At 33.3% G+C, this 15,269-nt stretch overlaps 2 protein-coding genes across 5 annotated transcripts; one reads left to right on the top strand and one right to left on the bottom strand.

Moving 5' to 3' along the window:
• The first annotated feature begins 1,746 nt into the window (after positions 1–1,746).
• Positions 1,747–9,011, top strand: BZIP9 (basic leucine zipper 9). 4 transcript variants are annotated; one of them, XM_086449351.1, is made up of 6 exons: positions 1,747–2,200; positions 6,823–6,946; positions 7,579–7,741; positions 7,866–7,941; positions 8,115–8,240; positions 8,573–9,011. In XM_086449351.1, the coding sequence occupies exons 1-6, from the start codon at positions 1,877–1,879 to the stop codon at positions 8,891–8,893; spliced, it is 1,134 nt and encodes a 377-aa protein (XP_086305477.1). In that variant the 5' UTR covers positions 1,747–1,876; the 3' UTR covers positions 8,894–9,011. The 4 variants fall into 4 exon arrangements, with proteins under 4 accessions (XP_086305477.1, XP_086305476.1, XP_086305475.1 ...); XM_086449350.1 differs by having other exon boundaries at positions 1,748–2,200; positions 7,579–7,768; XM_086449349.1 differs by having other exon boundaries at positions 1,748–2,200; positions 7,531–7,741.
• A 1,011-nt stretch (positions 9,012–10,022) lies between these two features.
• Positions 10,023–12,386, bottom strand: PLA2-ALPHA (Phospholipase A2 family protein). Its single transcript, XM_086449352.1, has 4 exons — positions 12,197–12,386; positions 12,076–12,118; positions 11,127–11,252; positions 10,023–10,257 (listed from the first exon to the last, which is right to left on the bottom strand). The coding sequence occupies exons 1-4, from the start codon at positions 12,323–12,325 to the stop codon at positions 10,079–10,081; spliced, it is 477 nt and encodes a 158-aa protein (XP_086305478.1). The 5' UTR covers positions 12,326–12,386; the 3' UTR covers positions 10,023–10,078.
• Positions 12,387–15,269: the final 2,883 nt, after the last annotated feature.

The raw sequence follows: 15,269 nt of genomic DNA, 5'->3' as shown, positions 1-15,269 counted from the left end.
TAATATTCGTATCCATGTGCCTAATTGACACCCCCTAGATTGACCTAGATATTCTCACTGTGGACCCAATCAGCGACCTTAGTTCCAACATATTGGTTGTTAAATCGGCCAACCCGATCCGTTAACACAAACAATTATTACCAACGTTCACAAGGATAAAAAATGTTGACATTTTGAAATAAGTTATGATTAATTTTTTTTTTTTCAATCATTGATTTAATCCAGATTTGCCTACAAAGTATTAAAAATAAAATTGATATTATGTTTAACATATACAAAACTATATTTTATAATCTGAAATATCGTACATAATTTGTTTAATATTCTGCTTTGAAATATTTTACAATTTATAATATTTATACTTTATTCTTCAAATCTTACCAAATTTTCCCCATTTGTATTTCCAAAATTTTATGTTGTCATTATTCCCAAACCCCAATTTTGTTATTTATGATAAATTCTTTTTAATCGGTAAATATGTTCTTAATGCATTCAATAACTCAATATCAGTGGGATTTGAACCTAGGTCTCAGGTATCATCACCCAAACACATTGCCAACTAAGTTAAGAGTACACATTTGGTATTAAGAAATTTATGTGCTAAGCTGATGAACCAATCGAATGATGCCAAGTGTATTAAAAAAAAAACACTAAAATTCCAAATTCCTAACTAACCATGCTCGATTTTTTTTTTCAACACATGTGGCGTAATGCCATTGATTTGTTAACTTTGCACAACAACTTAACAACAAATGCGTACTCCTAAGCATAGTCACCAAAGTTGTCAATTTTGTAAAAAATCGTGTTTAAATCACGATTTTAAAGATTAACGATTCAATAATGATTTTTTGAAAAAAATCACGATTTAAACATAAAAAATGTGAATTTTTTTTTTCCTAAGTAAACTATTTTAAAGGAATTTTTTCAAAGACCATTTATTCTTATAGTTTAAAATAGGATTTGATGATATAAATGATAACACCACTTAGTAGAAAAAATACATTATCTTAATATTATTTCGATTTTTTTCTGATTTTCTCTCGATTTTTTTTTCTAATTTTTTGTTTGTTTTGACTTTTTCCCTTGTCGACTTATTCCCGAATCCCGACTTGGTGACTATGCTCCTAAGCTAGCTGGCACTTATTATTTATGATGATACTACTGATCATAATGAGTATTTTGTTTAAGTTGAAGATCTTATAAAATAGTAATCCAAAGATAAGAAATGATACAATTTAAAATAATAAAACAATATCTCAAAAGAAGATATATTTGATAGATCCAGAAAAGTAACTTGTCCCTATAGCAACGTATACGATGTCTACATGGCACATTTTATTAAAAAACTAAATGAGAGTCTAATGTGTTTTAAACTCTTACCAAAAGGTGCGAGTAGACACAGAGAGCATTTTACCTATCTTGATTCAATGAAAAATTAAATGGAAACCCACAAAACCAATCAAAATCAAATTTAGTGATATTATTCTTTCAAATACAACTGGTTAGTGAACATTCTCTACATCCTAAGTAAGATATAAAAAATCAATCTGATTGTTTGTTTTTTTTTTTTTTTAAATAAATAAAGGCCTGTGGTATTGTAATTATAGTAGAATCAAAAGCACATGGTACTTAAATTGAGCGAGCGTACAAAGGAAGGTCAATCTCGTAAATACGAAGCACGAGCAATGGCATTCGAGTAAAATTAATTTTATAAAGCACGTAAGGTCATGTTAATGACTGTCAGCTTTTCTTTACAAACCTACTTAGTTTTTTTCTGCTTTTTTTAAAGCTTTGCTTGCTTTGCTCTTTTAACTTCTATCGTCTCTCCCTCTCTCTTGAAATTTTACAGATCCAAACAATCAAATCTTCACGTAAAATGGATCGAAAACAAGTGGAAAACGTGATCGACTGCGATACGAGTCGATCATCAACTCTCTCCAACACATCGATGATCTTGGGTAGAAACATGAAGCGAAGCGCTTCTGAATTGGATTTTGAGGCGTTTCTGAGACCCATGTCTGTAGCAGAGATCGGCTATATCGATAATCTGAGATCTAAAGATGAGAGAATTGGTGAAATAAGGGTTCAAAAAGCAAGAATTTGTGGAGAAACAGAAGGTTTTTTCGGTGTTCATCAAGGAGAAGAGAAATACTTCAACGACGTTTGTGCAAGCGATCTCAGCTTTAGTTTTGCAGACCAGGTTAGTTGTTTCAGTTAATTTTGTTTCTATTTACTTTTTTTTTTTTTTATTTAAAATTTACGTCATTTTTGGATTTTTTTTCTTTCGAGAAAATATGAGATGGCCTGAAGTACAGAGGTAAAAGTTATGTGGAAGCGCACAAACTGACAAATCCACGTAGTGGTTTGTTTGTCGCTTTGTGCCATGCAGACGCAAAAAGACAAATTGACTGACGTGGATTTATTTGTTAATTTTAATAATTCGAAATCATTAATCATATTTCAAGCTTTGTACGAGTTTAAAATTTAAACACCAGTTTTAAGAGGGTGCCTAAGTTCAGTGAGGACGAAAAAATCATACTCAGCTGACGTGCTATATGCACAGAATGATAGATTTTTTCCTTGAGATACTGAATGAAAAATCTATGCTCATGCCACCTAAGTTGAATATTTTTTGAGTCAGCTCATCATTATTCTAAGAAATAATTTTGAATGACGAAAGTCGTGGAAGTGGAGGTAGAGATATTTTTTGTTCATAGAAAAGTCAATTTCAAATTTCATTTCTTGATTGATTAATAGCACGAAATCCAATGAAAATAGTTTTGTAAATTGGACATGCCCTCAATACACTTGGGCTCATGTGATTGATCAATTCGAGATTTTGTGAAATTTCAGATTGATTTTTCTGTAATTTTTTTTTTCGTGAAGATGAATTTCCTACAAAGTTTGAAATATGGATAATTATTATAAGAGATTTTTTTTTCTTCTTGAAATTTAGCACTTTTTTCAAATCTAGAGAACAAACGGAATTCTAGAATTCATCCTTTTTGGGACAAATACTTTTAGGCATACTTCTTTTGCTTGACTCATGTTATTGAATTATTATTATTATTCTTTTGAATTGAACTAAAAGGTAGGGATTAACTTAAATTTTGATTGGAAAAGATTCGTGAGAATAGGTATCAAAGAGTTGATTTAACTGTGGGGAGAGTTGGTACCCAAAGAATTTCATTCAGGTATTAGTGGCCGGATTCCAATATACATTTCATATAATATTAGACATTAAGTTTTTTATTTTATTTTATTGGTAAGACTGTTTTTAATGAGTTGAATAACTCGATGCTGGTGGGATTTGAACTTAGGTCTTTGATATTATTATCCAAAAAGTTACCTCACAGAAAAGTTAAGAGTTGTACTTGAGTAACATTAAAATGTACATCGATGAAAAATATCTATAATTCTAACACACATCCACATACAAAATATCTCCCACGATGTACATTTTAATTTTACTTGAACATTATCCAAAAGTCAATTTGAGATTTCACTTAATCTCCTATAACCAACCACCAATCACACAAAGTAAATGGGGGTGTAGTTTTATAAATAAGGGATGTACTCCGTATACGTGGGTTGGAGAGATTAGTCAATCCGGAATTCTTCGAAATCCAGAATTGACATTTATGCGAACAAAAGAATTTCGGTCAAATTTCATTTGAGTGCGCCAATTTTGAAACTACGGGTGAGAAATGTGATTTAGTATTGCAAGTATGACGTGTGTTAGAGTCGACACGACAACGAAAACAGGTGAATCGCTGGACCTACGCAGATACGGACAAAAAACCTTTTGTTTCCCAGTCGAGTACTGATGTATCCGTCTCACTAAAGTAAAAAAGACTACGTTCCAAATACGGTGTCCCGTTCATATGAGAGTCGTGATTTTCTGACTCTCACGTCTGACATACAAACATCCTCTCTCACTCTAGACGTGGTATTTGTGAAAATCATAGATTTTTCCTAGGGATACACAATTTCACATCTCCATAAAAAGTATAATTATGTTTCCCAAGAAATAAGATCTATGGCTCTAACACATATCACATCAGGGGTGTATCATCAGAGGGGAGTCCGTTTATCATTATTCTTCTTATAATAAAGGTAAGGTGTCCATACTTCATACTCCTGACGTAGCATGTTCCAGAATCATAAATTTCCTCGAGATACACACTTCACATTATATATATATTTGTGTATCTCGAGAAAAACCTAATGGTTCTAACACTTGCCATATCAGGGTGTATGTTAGAGGAGTGTCAGTTTATCGTTATTCTTCGTATAATAAAGGTAAGTTGTTCACATGACGCGTTTTTGTTGGAATATGAAACACCAAGGGCTTTTAGCCAAGTTGAACAAGCAACCGAATGTGATTGAACTCCAACAAAAATTTGTCACAGAGACACCCAAGTTGTAATAGGAACATGATACCGTATTGGATCACGACTAAGAGTCCCCCAACCTTACTAGCTTAGTAAGGATTTCATCCTTACTAAGGTCCCCTGGCTTCACCTCTTTGCATCCAAAATCATGATCCGATGCTTCAGGATGATTGACGATGAAATTCTATGAATTTTGAAAAAAGAAGAAGCTATTTTTCACTATTGAATTCCATTTTTAAGTTTGGGAGTTATGTGGAAGTTTAATAGCCATCTAGTTTCAAATTTTTTGATCTAATTCTAAAGAAATTGCATTTTTAGATCTGAATTTTTTTAATGAAACTTAGAGGGCCGTTGTGTTAGATTTTTAACGTGGTATCCAAAATGACCCTTAGTAAGTCTCAAAATCTTACTATGTTAGAAAGGAAAGGGTTTTCACAAATAAAAACTAGAGAGATTCATCCGATATACCTTGATGTTGCATTTTTTTTGCAAACTTTATGAAGTTTGTTACTAATTAAACCTTACTTTTATCAAGTTTGTTACCCAAAAAATCTAGAAGTGGAGATTCATGTCATAAAATTCAAATTGATGCCTTAATTTGTTACTCAACATATGTTGGAGTGGATTCTGACTACACCAATTTGCGGCGTTTAAAAATATGATCTAATGTCACATGGTCATAAAAGGAAAAAAATTCTAAGAACTTTGAAGAAAAATATTCAAAAAAAAAAGTTAGTTTTCACCGTTAAATTTTAAATTTAAATTTAGGAGTTCAGTAGTCATTCATTTCCAACACTTTGGATCAAGTTCAAAAGTGATTTTTTTTTAACTCTTTTTCTTTTTAATCTATTTTTTTCATGAAATTTAGAAGTATGTGGTGTTGGATTGCGAATTTGATAATCCATGTGGGCTCAACATCCCTTAGTTAAATCTTACTAAGCTAGTCATGCTAGTCTGATTCATAAAATAAATGTTTATTCAATAACAAACTTAATAAAGTAAGGGAGTTCTTGTAATAAAATTGCAACATATAGGTATTCCCGGTAAATCTCTCTACAAACTATGAAAGTAAGGGTTTGAAAACTATGTAAATCTCTTTGCATCCCAAAGCGATTTTCAATATGGGTTGAAAATTATTTTTCCCACCCTATTCGAGAAAATGATTTTCCCCTTCTAATGATACTCTCTCACACTTTTTCTCTCAGAAAAATTGAAGAAATAAACCTTAATACAAACTCTAAAACGAGTTGGCTATGAATTTATAATTCATATAAAGATGAAATTGCCTCTTGGACAAAAGTTACGAAATTACCCAACCGAAGATAAGACACAAAACAATATACTTTGGTTTCGTCATAAAATAATAAAAAAATACTTTGGTTCAAAGTTCTACATCATTTAATCTGATTTGGCTAGGGTAGCAATATACCCATTAGTCAGCTAACATGTAGCAATGCAAACTTTGTGTTCATGAGTACAAGTCCAATTTAATTACTCGCCAAAAAAAAAAAAAAAACCTATTTTTTTTATTGAAGCATATTATATATAGTAGTTCTAGTTCTTATCTGTTTGATTTATATATCAAAATAAGTAGACTTGAAATCATTATAATCCACTGTACAATTAGATTTTGACACCTATGATTTTGTCTAATGAGGGAGACATAAGAATTGTCATTTCTTACTTTCTCTTATTAGTAAAATTTTATTTAATGGTTAGAGTTTTTTAATAAATAAGACCAAGTAGTAAAGATAAATGGGCAGGTAGACAAGTTGATAGAGCTTATATGAATTTTGATGTGAAGGTTTATCAAGGGAAGGCCAAAATTAGTAGGCTATAAGCTTATTATTATTATTATTATTTAATAAAAAATTTTATGAGAATTTGCATGACATCTTGGGTTGCCCCGAGGCAGAATACCCATATACTTGATGGACACATGTTGGTTTTTGGACTATAGTGTTGTAATTCACCTAATTGTCATACCACGTGTTAATTGTAATGGGTGCCACTGTCATTTTCGACTCGACTCTGGAACCTGAAGCATAACTCATTAGGGTAATACCGAACAGATTATGGATATATTTTTTTGGTCAATGGTCCATTTTTCTAATTAAGAGATCTTGGATTTTGGTTTTCTTGAAAGGTAGTCGTTGTACTCAGATAATTTTCATGCTCTCACATGATCAATAATTCCATATAAAATTTCGCTCGTGAAAATTACAAATAAGTGCTCGCACCAATTCAAAGTCCCAAACTCTTGGGTTATTTCAATAGACTCCAGTTGAAGTTAATTTGTCATATTTATGAAAAAAATAAAAAGAAAGAATAATATCTTTCAAAGAACTTATTTCATTATGTCAAGTGTTTGTTTGGTTCCCCATGTGGAAATATATACTGAAATCTTTGCATTTGTATGTGAAACCAGGAGACAATAAACAACTTTCCGAATTGTCATGGTGGATTAACAGAGAGCCTTGTATCGTCTCATAATATCGTTCCCAAGCATCCAAGCATTTCAGCGACCATCGACTCACAATCATCCATGTGTGGTATGATATAGATGACACAAAATATATATAATTTGTGTATATGTATGTACCTGATGTAGAACAATTGGAAGAATGCAAGGCAAAGTAAGAGATAGAACTTAGATTTCCATCAAAGCTAAGAATTCTTGTAGGAGAATCTTGAGCAAATCTCTAGTAGGATGCCAATCCAAGCAAACCCAAATGTTCACAAAGAACCTAAAAACAATAAAAAGTCTTCCCTCATGTTCTCATTCGGATACCCATACCTGAGTAGAAGTTAACATATAGTCATCAGGATTTGAGAACTTGGACCTCTGTTCCTAGCATTTGTTATGTGACATCAAATGACTATTAATCTAATAATCTTTGATCTTCGGCCATATGATTTAGAAGGTCTAACACATTGATCCGGAAATTCAACATCAATTTCAAGAGAGACTTAGGCAGCATAAATGAATTGGCCTGGCCAAACCACATCATGTTATAAAGTATAAATATAAAAACTAATGCACATTTGTCTCGAACTCTAATTTTCGACTTCCTTCCGTCATTGTGCCATGGCTTCAATTAAATATTTTTTCTTGGGGAGCTTTACTTGATTGTAGGTCCTGCATCTAGTGGTATAACATTTGGATGCACTGTCAATGGGTCAGCTGGAAGTCCAACATCAGCTTGTAAATCGAAAAGCGGAGATAATAAAGCACAAGGAGCTACAAGCGGTTCCTCGGGGGAGCAATCAGATGATGGTGACATTGAGATAGAAGCCGGTTCATGTGGACAGAGTATGGGTCACATTGATGAAAAACGCACAAGAAGGTACGTTGATGCAAAACGCATAAGAAGGTACGTCGTTTGTTTAAGGGGATGTTTGGTTGCAATAATAATTCAATTCAGGTATATAAAGTGAACCATATATGTTCATTGGTATACTTGGTTCCAGAATGGTTTCAAATCGGGAGTCAGCTAGACGATCGAGGAGACGAAAGCAAGCACATTTGGTTGAACTCGAGTCGCAGGTATCACTAATAGCTTCTAATGTTGTATAGTGGGTTTTGCAATCGGTGGAAGAATTGAAAGTTTTTAGCTCTATTTTGTTAAAATTGCAAACGATGTTTCATTACGGAGAAGTGTACCGTTTGTTGTTTGAAATACTTGTGATTTCAAAAAATTTGATTCATATTTCTCACAGGTTGATCAATTGAGGGTAGAACATGCTTCTCTTTACAAACAATTTACGGAGGCTAATCGACAATTCACCGATGCTGCTACCAATAATAGGGTTCTTAAATCAGATGTGGAAGCTTTGAGAGTGAAGGTATGTATGCATTAGAGGTTGATCTTTACAACTACCATCATAATGGAAGGTTTTTCTTTTTGTAGTTTAGAATTTTAAATACATATGTAGTTAATAATACTGTTTTATCTAGTTTAAATTACCACAAACAAAAAATATAACAATTAATTAAAACTTAAATCGATGGTATAACGGCTGTTATAATGGCTAAAATGGGAAATAAAAGGCCTTTGTGATCAAACCAGTTATTCAGTTTACACAACATGGTTAAGAGGACCGAAATCGTTACATTAAACCCCACAACCCTGACATCAACTAGAATAATTGAATCCTTTCTAATTTATTTTTTTCAGGTAAAGTTGGCTGAGGATATGGTTGCTCGAGGTTCGCTGACATGTAGTTTGAACCATCTCCTGCAAAGCTATTCCAGTTCCCCTCCATCACTTAATACACCAACCATGGGGGCCAGAGGAGATGAGGTTTCATATGGTGGCATATCGGACATTGGATTGATTTCTTCCTTGGAATTCGAAGATGTGGACGTGGGTAATGGAGGTGTGAAGAATAGACTGAATCAGAATACACCCACATTACATAGGATTGCAAGCTTGGAGCATTTGCAGAATATAATTGTCACTGAGGCTATGAGCAGTGTTTCAGGGATTTGGCCATGAGAATGACTTAATTAATTTGGTTGTGTTTTTAGACTTTAGTTTGTGTGGAAAACTATCGTTTCTTTTCCTTGTTTTTTCTAGTTGTAATGATAGTGAAACACAATGACTCATTTGCCTTCGTTTCCTTTGTTTAGTTTAAATGTTGCAAATTTTTTCATACATGAGGTTAGTTATTAAGACAGTTTTTAACATGTAAACTGTCACAAAATTAGGCCCTTTTCCCTAAAATTCAGAAAATTATCTGAATAAGGGACAGACTGATTAAATCAGTGAATCAACAAATTAATTACATACCATTGATTATGGCCATCAATATTTCTCATTATTACTTAAAATGGATTTTTTTTTTTAATATTAAAATACATGGATGAGGTTGACAATTATTGTGACAAATATCTATTGCCAAAAGATTTCCCAAACCAACTCTTTCTATTCAAAGCATTAGGTTTAGTACCTTATAATGATGAAATGGTGGTTGGGGAAGGTTAAGGATCACATAATATTATCTTAGTCCTTTAGCAACACAAGTAACATTAACGATAAAAGTATGCATCATTTCCAAAGAAGGGTTTTTATCTCACGAAAACTACCTTAACATTCGATACATTTATCGTCCTTTTGGCACTTTAAAGTGTTTTTCGGCTCTCAAAAACTAGTATTTGTTAAAAAATCTGAGAAGCACTGCCAACCAAACACAGAAATTGAAAATAGGAAGAAAACTTCTTGTTTCTAGCATGAGTCCTGATAAAATGACTCGCCAGATGGCATACTCAATCTACTTATACGTAGCATATAGATCTACGGTTCCAAACTTGTCCATATCAGTGAGTCGATTGAGTATGCCATCTGGCACTCTTCTAGCATTTGCAGGGAGTTGCCCAATTAAACTTAATGTTATGCGATTTTGGATGTCAATGCCCATATATTTTTCTTTTTTCGTTTATGGACTAAAATATCCTTTTGCAACCTCAATTCTTATAGAAGCGCACATCATCGGAGACATTATAAGTGGGAGGCTCGTAAACCTTAAATTAATGGGTGATGGTAGACTTGTTGGATAGTCATTTTCCAAAATTTAAACCCTTTTTTTTTTCCAATTAAGGTAAAGAAGAAGAAGGAGAGAAAGGAAGAAAGAGAATCAAATTTTTGAAATAAAAATAAAACATACATGCAGATGAAACCTTGTCATGGCTTATGAAGAACTCTTCCAGCTAGTAGAGCTGCTTCTATGACAAGGGAGATTATATCAACCACCTCTCCCACCATACATTTGTTTCCCTTAAACGTGGACCCTCCCCCAAAGTCCTTGACATTAGTCATGCAGCTTAGAAACTCTTGGTTGCACTCTAGGCTAAGGTAGTCATCTGCAACAAACAATACATGGTCACTTCAAAATCTCTATTGCAACACCAACTTTTATTTTTAACACCCCATAGCAACTATGATTATTGTGTCTGAGAATAGTGGTTAACCATTCTCTTTCTCTAATGAGCACAACTGTTGGAGTGCAGTTAACCAATTTCTTTATTTTATTCATTGCACCCCTCCCCTTGACATCTCAAGGTTTTATGATACTCAACTTAATCTGTTGCATTTGTGGCTTTTATATGGGACCATTTTTGAAGATTTTGGGGCCCATTTTTGTCTCTCTAATTAAGTGCTGTCAATGGATTGGTCTTGGGCCTAAAAATCCTAACGCAAACCCGGCCCATTTAATGGTTGGGTCAGGCTAAATAACAAAGGACTTATTCTGGCTGTCCATGGACCTATTGTCTAGTCTGATCCCCATCCTTAACATGTAACGGGCCTAACCCAGCCCGATACCTTAATGAGCCAATTGTACAGTCCAAACCTGATCCATGCCAGGCCAGGCATGGACCAGGTGCGCTAGAAAAATCCATTTTTTAAGTGTCGTTTTCCACCAAGTGCATGGGTGTTCTTTTTTTCTTTCTTGTTTAGTTGTTAGTTGTCTAACTCTATTTCCCTCTAGAGTTAAACTAGAACATGAGAGAACCGTCCTTCCGAAAATTTCTTCTAACTTGCGCCATACTAACTATTAGGTCACGAGTCTCTCTCTCTCTCTCTCTCTCTCTCCATGGGTACCATCTCTTTTTTCTTTAATTGGTGATACTGTTGGCTGGTAAGTAACTTACAGCTTGAAATTAAGACTATAAATTATATATATAAATGTTCTAAATTTCCATATTTTTTTTCATGGATGGATATAACTTACTGTTCTTAGCTTGAATGCAGACGTCATGCTTCATACAACAGGCATCAAGGCCATCACAAGGCTTCTCTCCTGGGCATCCACTATATAGAAGACCACAGTACTTCCCATATCTTAGAAATGGAGGCACTATTTTCAACAAAATTAAAAAAAGAAAAAAATGTTACAATTAGAATAATAATAATAAAAAAAAGATAAATAAAGAAAAAGACTCAAGCACCAATATTACATGTGTAGTAACAATATTAAGTTCTCAAGAAAAAAGGCCTAAAAGGGAATTTATGTGGGCACATCCTCTATTTCTTATGAAACACCAAACCAAAAAAAATGTTGTTTGAGGTGCAGATAACTAGTCTATTATTTTTAATTACCTGAAACAGCTCTTCAATCAGGTTTTTGAGCTCTAAAGGGACTGATATATTATGAGAATGAGTTAGTTATTGGGAAAGAAATTTAAGGTTGTCTGTTGTCAGATTTTGATCACACCCCATTGTCATTTCTTCTTCCCAAAGAAGCTCTTCAAATTGTCCTTTTGAGCTCTAAAGAAATTGATTATATGAGGGTGATCAGATAGTTACTTGGTGTATTTATTTTCTAATATCCTTGTTTGGTGTGTTATAAAAAATAGTTGGTGTGGCAATAAAAATATTAAAATTATCAAAAAAAAAAAAACAAATTAAGATAACCCATTAGAAATGTAAGATAAATAATCATCATCACAAGATATACCCCTTGCTCTAAATATTGGCATCGACAACATAAACTTTATTAATTTCTCCATTCAACTCAACATTATCTGAATTTAAGATATCTTATTTAAGGCATGTATCTTCACAACTTTTCTTACTGTTTCAATCCACCTATATATTCTTGTACTATTGTTAAAGAAATCTTAAAAAAAAAAAAAAAAAAAATCAAACATAAATAATCAAGAAACAAAGAAAAAGTATACCTGAGCAATAATCTGATTCACATTTTCTACTGCACTGTTTATTCTGTAAAAAATTCAAAATTCTATATAAAAATAACATTTTAATTTACAAAATATGATGGAATGAAGATGAAGAACTAACCACAGATACAGCAGAATCTGAGGTCTGGATACCAACATTGAGGGCATAAACAGAAATAGATGAGAAATGAAGGGCATAAAGAGACCAAGAGAGGAGGAGAGCTAACTTCAAGGACTGGTTTCTAGCCATGGATGCAGTGTTTAAGGTCTGAGAGGTGAAGCTTGGTTTTCCTTATGGGCTCTGATTTAAAGAGTAAAAAGACAGAGAGAGGTGCAGCCACCTATGAATGGCTGAGTTTGTCTTGTTATGACTCGTGACATGTTTTTGTTTGGTTGCTCACGTTTCTCACCCAATTAATATAATATAATTTATAGAAATTTTTTGTTCTTTTAGGGTCCATTTAGGAACTCAACATCCAGTACTCATGGGAGTTGGTTAACTACATTACTTGGCTTTATTTTGGCCCCATTATCTCTCTCTCTCTCTCTCTCTTTCTCTCTCTCTCTCTCTCTCTCTCTCTCTCTCTCTCTCTCTCTATATATATATATATATATGAAAAATGACATTCTTTTTTTTACTTTGATGGTAAAATGACATGTTTTTTGGTCTCATTCTTGAGAAAAGTTGTGATGGACAACATTTAACCTTCTTGTGAGCATATTAATCCATTTCGACAATCTAATCAATTATTTATTCAAAAGAGTAATAGGGAGATTTTTTGGAAAAATTATCTATTTTTTTCTTCAATAATTCACCTTTTATATAGAAGATGGTTGCCTAATAGTTAGTCCTCTTTACTTCTTGGACAGATTTCTTTTATTAGTCTTGGTTACACATGTTGTTGTGTATTTTTGATGGTGGGTGTAAGAATTCACGACTGATCATATCCTTCAAGTTGCACATTGCTTTCTACCACATCGTTCTAAACAAAGTTTTACCACAACATATTTGGAATTGGTATGAAATTGATTCAATATGGAATCATAAATTGGTATGAATAGTCATTGATTCAATCAATACTTGAAAATTAGCACCCCAACTCTAAGATAGTTGAGGGGTTTGTCAATAGATCTAGATCATGATGATTGCTAAGGGCACCCTTGATTTTATCATCCTCGGTTAGGTTGGGGGTTTGAGTAGAATTTTGATTCGTATCTCAATGTGAGATGTGTCGGGTTCAAATGTTTTAGAGTTTCTTGACCTCAAACCCCAACAATACTTATTATGGCCAAACATTTGTGGATCATCATTTGTCTGAAATGTTGATTAAAACAGCGCAAAAGGGGGGGGAGGTGGAGCTGATTAGTTATCCAACTCCATGGACTACAAGATCTTCTCTCGCGATAGACTCACCGCAGTCCGCATCTAATTCTATAAATATCCAGAAAAAAAATAGAATCTGGTACTCTGGGAAGTTGATTAGCTACCAAATCACTCTCTTTACATGCCAAATAGCATACTTTTCAAACTACTAAACTCATCAAACATTTGATCTAACACTTTATTTATTCACAATATTTGGTGGGACCCACCCCTGAAATGATAGCAGGTAGGTACCATTTCATATATGATCCTGTGCATTGCTTTGGATGGTAAACTAGATATTTTGAAATATCATAGAAAATATTTATAGATCAACTGTCCACATCAACTGATTGGATCCTTCACATAGAAGACTATCGATATGAGGAAATGTACAACTAAGTAAATACGCCATTGTTATATCCTCATATTTAAGAGATTGATTAATCTAAATATTATTTAAGCATTTTATAAAGGAACCTAGCTACATGAAACACAATCACTATGAAGGCCCCATTGTAACTAACTAAGTGTTGGGCATAGTGGCTGGCCAGGCCTCCCTTGTCTTGAGTTCAAACCCTCTCATTCACTATGTGAAAATTGAAAAATATAATATGAAAATTCGATGGGCCAAAGTTTACGAATTTTAAAAATTGAATTTCGATGTCCTAGGACCATCATTTTTTTTTAAAAAATATTTTCTGATTCGACAGGTTTGAAGCCATCAAATTTCTCTCATCCTCCATAATTTGATGGTTTCAATTTGTTGAAAAATAAAATTCGACCATGAAAATTTTATGTCTTTATTCGTCGAATTTTAAGAAATTTGATAGCTTTGAACCATCGAATATGACTTTTTTCACGTTGTGATTGGCCACCCATAGAGATTTATCCTAACTTACTTGATATGTGTGGTTTGATGGGTATTGCATGTACTTAGGGGATTTGAGAGAGAGATGGTGTTTTAAGAGCTCAGTTGCCTTGTCCCTACTAGTTGGACTTATATAGGTCCAAACACCCCTTGTCATTAAAGATTAAAAAAAAAAAAGATGCCTCATGATCTACCATCTATTTATCTTTATTATCTATATAGATGATGTATTTAGTCATTCAATTTTATTAACATGCAAATTAATCTCTCATGCATTGTCTTCGAAAATGAATTAATCGTTGAAGATCTTGACTCTCTCTTTTTTATTTTTTTTATTTTTATTTTTCAATTTTTGGGGATGGAAGCTTATTGTACGTTCAATGATTTTTTTTCCCCCTCATAGCTAAAATGTACTTTAAGACTTATTGGAGCAGACTGATATTGATTGGAGCCAAGCCATATGATGCACCTATTATTTTTGGTGCAATCCTATATCATTGTAGAGTGGGGGCTCTCCACTATCTTTTTCTCACCAGATCGAGATCGGATCTTGTTGGAAAATAAGGTGTGTATGTTCATGCATTATTAGGTTAAAAATATAATGTATTAGGTCGTTCACTTCAATGGTTCCCATTGTATTCTCTGATTCTGATTGGTCAGGTTGTCCAAATCATCTAAGAAAAGTGGATATATTGTCTCTAATTACGACCAAAAATCTCGTCTTAGAGATCATGCAAATAACCTACCGAATCTCTCAATCTTGCACTAAACCAGCAAATTGAGGTGTTTCCTTAGCAAGAACTATAACTTAAATGGTTCAATCTTTATTGAAGGAATTTGGCTTCTCACCATCTTGTTCACTTATTGTATGTATCTGACAAATTGGGTGTTGCCTACTTAACTAGGAATTCAGTCTGTCATGCTCACACCAAGCATATTGAAATTGACTTTCACTTTATC

The sequence above is a fragment of the Akebia trifoliata genome, chromosome 8 (genome assembly GCF_017979445.1).
Source record: "Akebia trifoliata isolate Shusen 1 chromosome 8, ASM1797944v1, whole genome shotgun sequence".
In the NCBI taxonomy this organism is placed as follows: Eukaryota; Viridiplantae; Streptophyta; class Magnoliopsida; order Ranunculales; family Lardizabalaceae; genus Akebia; species Akebia trifoliata.
Note: the sequence above shows the minus strand (reverse complement) of the source record. Positions and strands in the feature narration are given on the sequence as shown.

What these genes read in the sequence shown, in the direction of transcription:
- PLA2-ALPHA (XM_086449352.1), bottom strand. Translation starts at nt 12,325, where the DNA reads ATGGCTAGAAACCAGTCCTTGAAGTTAGCTCTCCTCCTCTCTTGGTCT. An exon ending in CAGATTCTGCTGTATCTGTG is followed by an intron (nt 12,119 to 12,196) that starts GTTAGTTCTTCA and finishes AATTTTTTACAG; the next exon opens with AATAAACAGTGCAGTAGAAA. An exon ending in CTGCATTCAAGCTAAGAACA is followed by an intron (nt 10,258 to 11,126) that starts GTAAGTTATATC and finishes TGTTTGTTGCAG; the next exon opens with ATGACTACCTTAGCCTAGAG.
- BZIP9 (XM_086449348.1), top strand. Translation starts at nt 1,877, where the DNA reads ATGGATCGAAAACAAGTGGAAAACGTGATCGACTGCGATACGAGTCGA. An exon ending in GATGCAAAACGCATAAGAAG is followed by an intron (nt 7,769 to 7,865) that starts GTACGTCGTTTG and finishes ACTTGGTTCCAG; the next exon opens with AATGGTTTCAAATCGGGAGT. An exon ending in TGGTTGAACTCGAGTCGCAG is followed by an intron (nt 7,942 to 8,114) that starts GTATCACTAATA and finishes TATTTCTCACAG; the next exon opens with GTTGATCAATTGAGGGTAGA.